General features: G+C 52.3%; 2 protein-coding genes across 2 annotated transcripts; both read left to right on the forward strand.

Moving 5' to 3' along the window:
• Positions 1-1,787: 1,787 nt before the first annotated feature.
• Positions 1,788-2,303, forward strand: HER10_EVM0004162 (uncharacterized protein; the record flags this gene model as incomplete). Its single annotated transcript, XM_035473814.1, has 1 exon — positions 1,788-2,303. The coding sequence occupies one exon, from the start codon at positions 1,788-1,790 to the stop codon at positions 2,301-2,303; it is 516 nt and encodes a 171-aa protein (XP_035335908.1).
• A 600-nt stretch (positions 2,304-2,903) lies between these two features.
• Positions 2,904-5,512, forward strand: HER10_EVM0011534 (uncharacterized protein). The gene is made up of 2 exons (XM_035480963.1): positions 2,904-3,313; positions 3,391-5,512. Exons 1-2 carry the CDS (start codon positions 3,176-3,178, stop codon positions 5,023-5,025), a joined length of 1,773 nt encoding a protein of 590 aa, XP_035336588.1. The 5' UTR covers positions 2,904-3,175; the 3' UTR covers positions 5,026-5,512.
• The last annotated feature ends 488 nt before the right edge of the window (positions 5,513-6,000 follow it).

Genomic DNA, 6,000 nt, shown 5'->3' on the forward strand with positions numbered 1-6,000 from the left:
CCTCGTGATACGCCTGGGTTCTCAAGGTTCGTTGGTTTTTTTTTTTTTTTTCTATTTTCTTTTTTTTCATTTCAACCTGTCATTCACCTTCGCCTTCGTCTCTACCTTTTAAGGTTCGATATCGAGGCATATGATTCTTTGGCGACCATACTGGAGGATCGCCATCTTCTCGCTCCAGAGATTTCACCTGCATTGCTGGATCATCTATAATCTCATTCAACCATCACAAAACCCCTCGACGTCAAAATTCTCAGTCTCAAATTTTGCATCAATTTCGATTCTGGATTGGTGATTTTCCCTTTCCTCTTTTCAAAGCCAAGCCCGGATCTCGACGCCTTCCTTTTGTACACTCTCCTCTTCCCACATCCCCCCGGTTAGTCGAGCCTTCCCTCGCTCCTAACCCGATCAAACATACCTCATACCCCTCAGAGGACTACAAATACCTCCCTCTTCTTCCACCTCCCAATCTCTTTTTTCCTCACTCTCACCATCACCACTACTTCCTTCCACTACCTGGTACGATATCCCATACACCTGACAGAGGACTACAAATATCTTCCTCCGCCTTCAATCCTCTTTCTCCAATCCTCCCACCAACCACGCCAATTCATTTCGCTGTCTGGTATTACATCATATACCCTTCACCTAACTGGACCATCGCCAAGTCTACCTGGACTACGAGTCACTTTCAAGACGCTGACCTCACTCCTATACCAGATCTTCTGGCGACAAATCAGACTTCTTCTCAGGGAAGAGCGTCTGAATCTGTTCATACAGTCGGCACTTCTCTTTTGGTGAGTATAAAGCGCGCCCCTATTCTACAGACTTCTGCCGCACCTGCCCTTCGACAACACCACTTCGCAAAATTTGAGATCCTAGCAGGACTTTCCCTCACAATTCTGAACATCTTTATGCAATCGGCGAGCTCCTAGCTGACTTTGATACGCCCAGAAGGACGAGCAAAGCTTGAGCGAGCCTGTACTCTGGTGAGTTTCCGCCCCGTACTCACACTTTCCCTCCGTTCCCTCCCTGAGATTCTACATTCACCTTCCCCTTCTCCTTCAATATTTCAAACACCCTCCAAATCCAGTTCCGTTTTTCTTCACCCTCACCAACGTTTCGTTGACGCAGGATCTTTTCTTTCAGCAAAGACTCACAGCCTCTCACGCACCAGTCTCGCTAAGTAATGCAGCCACGATCGTCAATAAGATCTCTCCTTCCCAACACTTTGCTGACAGAATCTTCATACCCAGCTCCAGCCCACCCTACGACACACCTCACTCATGAGAGCCTGAACAAGCCACATTCTAACAGAGTCTGAAACAGCAGCTTCCGGAAGGAGACCTCAACCTTGCCTACCATCGAACAGTCCTAGAAGCGGAAGAAATCGTGCCAAACTTCTTGGCTTACAACTTCTTCTTGCACACCACATTCAAGTCAAAGAACGACCACGCTACTTCCCAGATCGCCCTCAGCCTCTTGAAGATAGTCGCCTACTCCTCTTAATTCGGCACCTTCGCCCCTACAGTCGACGATCTTTTAAAAGGTCCTTTTGGCTAATCACAAAAATCGATCTGAAGCACCTTACGATACAACCCCCCGTCTACCTATCAAAGTTGGAAAACCGACCTTTGACTTAGACAAAGACGATCGCCTATACATCATCTCGCACATATCACCATACAACCAAGACCACCATTGAAGAAGATCAGGTATGATCACTCATTCGCCCTTGTGCTTTGGAGACAGCCACTAACAAGCTGTGTGAACCAGTTATCGCATTCAAGATGTGCCAGAAGGTCTTCTACACCTATGCGTGCCAGCACGTTGAGTGCGTCACCTATGACTGCAGCAAGAGTAGTGGATCCACAAGATCTGGCTGCATGAAGCGTGAACCATCCGAGCATACCAGTCTCAAGGACCAGATCTGCCACGACTGCAATGAGATAATCCGAAGCATAAGACAGAATCGCCATGACAATCACCCCGACGGCAGAGTTCGATCAAGACACTGGGAGCATCGAATTCGCCATTACGAGCACATCATGGATCGTGCTCAAACAATCTTGGATCAGCAGCAGGCTTCCCAGGCTGAACAGAGACAACAGTCGCAGCAGCCACAAAACCGTCTAGACCAGCAGTCAATCTCACCCAGTGGCAAGACCATTCGCCCTCTGGAATCGAACAAGCTGTCCAACATAAAGCACGATGAAACCTTTGGCCTCGTCCCCAATACGCTATACCAGCTCCATGTGGCCCAGGACGCCTGGTTCGCAATTCAGCGCAATCGGGATGACCTATGAGAGAGGCTTGGCATCTCGAAAGGATTGACGTTACTTTTTTGGAGGGGGAAAAATGGTGCCGCCAGCGCGTTGTGCCAGCAAGAATCATTTGCGCTTCCAATTTGGAGATGAAAAAGGCACATCTTGCTCAGCGCATCAAGTGATTTAGAGAGAAACTACCAGCGAATGCTTCCATTCATAGACCTATAGATAGACTCACCGATTTTGGCGGTCATAGCAACACAAGAATACGATGGTTGTTGTTCATTCAAGCTTGACCAAGACATCCTCAATGCAAAGGCAGACTGGAAGCTGCAGCAACAAGAGACGGCAAAAAGACATGAATGGGACAACGAAGTCGATGAAATGAAGTTATCCATCTTGGCGGCTCCAAGGAGCTGGTTCTGGAGAAAATATGGGTAGAAATAACCAACACAGCCAATTGAGAAGAAGAGCAGGGATCTTTGGACCAGCCAACGAACCTCACCGTTCTCCCCAGTGCTCCCCCAGCTGAGAGCTGTGAGGTGACAGCTTTAGGTTGCCTGCCCCGTGCTCCAGCTGAGCTTACTTGCACTAAAACACACGTGGGGAGGTTCCATAGCAGAACCAGCAGCTGAGGCAAACTGACGTTGCCCCCCCTAAACTAACTCGGCAAGGCCATCTGGCCAACTCTTTTTTTTCCGCATTCGTTCCGGCGTCATCATTCTCCAACATCACAGCTTCTCCTCCTCCAGCAGACGTTGCGCACCTGAATCTCAGTCGGCCATGGTTCTTTGACGATTGAAACGTGTGTTCACCTTATTGAAATTCTCTTCCCTCACACCTAGGACCCATTTTCCAGCCAGTTTGCAGGGAACGTCTCCCCACCAAGACCGCCGTCAGATTCGCCAGCCATGGCTTCCCCCTTCGAGACAGCGAAGCTCACCCTCGACTACCTCCCCTACGCCTGCGAATTCGACCCTCAAGATCCGAATCGGCTTCTCATCGGTGGAGGAGGCGGTGCCAACCGCAGCGGTGTCGCCAATAAGATTGTTCGTCAACCCCCAATCGCTCTTCCTCTCCCCCACATTCATCTGCCTTTTCATGCGACTGACCTTTTGCGCCGCAGACAGTAATCGACACCTCAGCCAAAGAAGAACTGCAAATCAGCGGCGAAGCAGACCTCAGCCGCAATGAGGACAGCGTCATGACCCTCGCCGCCGGGCCCAAGAAGGGCAGAACGAGCTACCTCTATGCCGGCATCAACTCGAGCCCCGAAGAGGTCGAAAAGGGCAAGAACGAGCACTTCCGCGCCTTTGGCATCGAGCAGAGTAAGGCGCGCGTCTCGGCTGGCGCCAACGCTCCTAGTGTGAGCCTGGCTGAGCTGTCGCGCACCTCCATCTTTGCCCATAACGAGGTCGACAAGGATGCGTACCAGCGCGTCCTCCGGCTGTCTGCGCCGTACGGCGAGAAGCAGCTCGGTGTCGTGGCCACGGGACTGGCTAAGCAGTCGCAGATTGCGATTTTTGAGATTGCAGCTGGGAATGCTACCAAGCCCAAGATCCTTGGACAGTTGGATGTCTCCAAGGAGCCCGTGGACGTGGATGTCATTCAGACTGGAGAGGACTCGTACCAGGTCGCGTACTGCGACGAGCGCGAGTTGTTCATCATTAATGTCGTCAAGTCTGAGATTGACGGTCCTCACCATGCCTACGAAATCAAGGAGGATGGTTCCGGTACCTGGCCCAACTTCCGGTCAATCCGGTACCTGTCGAAGGACTTTGTCTTGGCGGGCACCAACATTCCCAAGCGGGCTGGCGCAATCCTTTTGGGAATCCGACTGCCGCTCAAGGAGGACGAACCTGGACGCTTGGCGGCGACGGTTAAGCTGCCCAAGGCAGTGAACCAAATCACAACCATTGCCGCGCGGAACCTCACTCCTCCCTCGGCTCCTGGCGCCAAGATTGGCAATGCGCAGTTTCTCGTCGCTGCTGTTGGTCAGGATCGGTCGATATCGCTCTTCACGCTCGAGCATAAGGCGCATTCGAGCATTGACTTGCTCGTCGACTTTGATCTGCTCACGACGCTGAAGGAGGTGCACCCTCTGCAGATCACAAACGTCGCCCTCTCCCACTACATTCCGCCCAAGACCACCGCCCGCCCTCAGTACATCAAGCTGGCGAGTATCTCGATGAAGAACACCGTCATCGTGCACTCCATCCTTTTGAAGAAGTTCACCGACAGGGACGCACCCATCCGCAAGGGCGGTCCGCCACGCCCCCAGCGCTACGCCGTTGCCCTGCAGCCCCGCAAGTGGTCCAAGACCTGGCTCGCAGCGACGACGGTCCTCGTCCTCGTATTCGCCATACTCTTCCAACTCGGCCTCGAAACCATGGGCGCGGTCCAACCGCGTATCCTTCCCGGCGGCGGCTCCGTCGCGAACATGCCCAACGAGTTCCTTACGTCTCTCATCGGCGACGTCCACGCTCTGCAGGGTGACCCCATCGTCATCCGCGAGGACGTCGTCAGCCCCACGCATATCGAAGAAGACCCCGTCCCCCGGTTCCAGGCCGCCGTGCACGACGAGGAGGTGTACGGTCCCGCCGTGAGCTGGGAGGACCTGGCGCCGCAGCAGAAGAAGCTCTGGAAGGAGAAGCTTTCCAAGGCGGGTCACTGGACGCAGAATATGGGCGAGAGCGTGTTTAAGGGTATCTTGTTTGGGGAGATTGCGGGGGCCGTGGGACGCGCTGTGGGAGGTCAATAAGGCAACCCGGGGCGTATGTCTGATGGGGAGGAGGCAGGCAATGAGATGAATTATAAGATGTGTTTACGGAAATGTCGTTGATAGAACTTGTCCGGGAGGGCATGTACGATTTAATCACGAATTTGTACGATTTATTGGAGAATGATCTTTTGGCAGACGAGAGGGTTCCTGTGTGAGGTTGATTGTTTCTCTGAGTGTGAGCTGATGTGATGGATTTTGTTCAACGTACCGCCCTCGGAGTTTGTGTCTATTACGAGCAGCACGAATGTTCCGGCTTGCGATGCGTCACTGGCCGTGGAAGATGCCTCGTCGGCGATGGCACGGCTAGGTATCGGGTATTCTGCAAGACCTGAGAGCTCCGTTCTGTCTACGGAGTTTTGGCTGCTTCTTGAGAGTAGTGCTCTTCATGACGCCGACACGCTCTTTTGGACGAAGGATGGAAAGTATCGAGTCCCTCGACTTTGTGCGCTAAGGATCTAGAGTCGACATCGGTAGGTTGCATTCCGTTGGAAGTTGGGTTTTTTATACGTAGATATCGGATCTGTCCTTTCTTCGCGATGCATATTTGTTGGTAGTTGCGCTCTTGCAACTCCAACCAGCCTCTGTCACGGTAACTGAATACGGCCTTTTGATGACTTTCAAGCAAGAATGGATAAGTGTGTACGGCAGCTATGAAGAATTCATCATAGAGTCCTTAGTCCTCTCTTAAGCGAACCGGGAAGAGTCCTAGGAAGCTGTTCATTTTTCCCGCTTCGAGATCCGCCGTCTCAACTGCCTCGTTTCATTCAAGAACAATCTTATGGTACAATCAAAGCTGCCGACGTGTGTGTTGGAGCCTCCCACTCCCCGGTATGCAATGGATACAAACAGACGTCTCTGTACGAGAACACACTCTCTCAAAAGGCAACCGCGAGTGAGATAGATAGGCGCTCGGCTTCGTGTTGGCCCTGGACAAAGTCTTTCACGCCCCTCTCA

The sequence above is a fragment of the Colletotrichum scovillei genome, assembly GCF_011075155.1.
Source record: "Colletotrichum scovillei strain TJNH1 chromosome Unknown Contig00003, whole genome shotgun sequence".
Lineage (NCBI taxonomy): Eukaryota > Fungi > Ascomycota > Sordariomycetes > Glomerellales > Glomerellaceae > Colletotrichum > Colletotrichum scovillei.

Excerpts from the sequence above, each read along its gene's own strand:
- HER10_EVM0011534 (XM_035480963.1), top strand. The coding sequence starts at position 3,176 with ATGGCTTCCCCCTTCGAGACAGCGAAGCTCACCCTCGACTACCTCCCC. Across the intron at positions 3,314-3,390 it reads GCGGTGTCGCCAATAAGATT|ACAGTAATCGACACCTCAGC; the intron begins GTTCGTCAACCC and ends TTTGCGCCGCAG.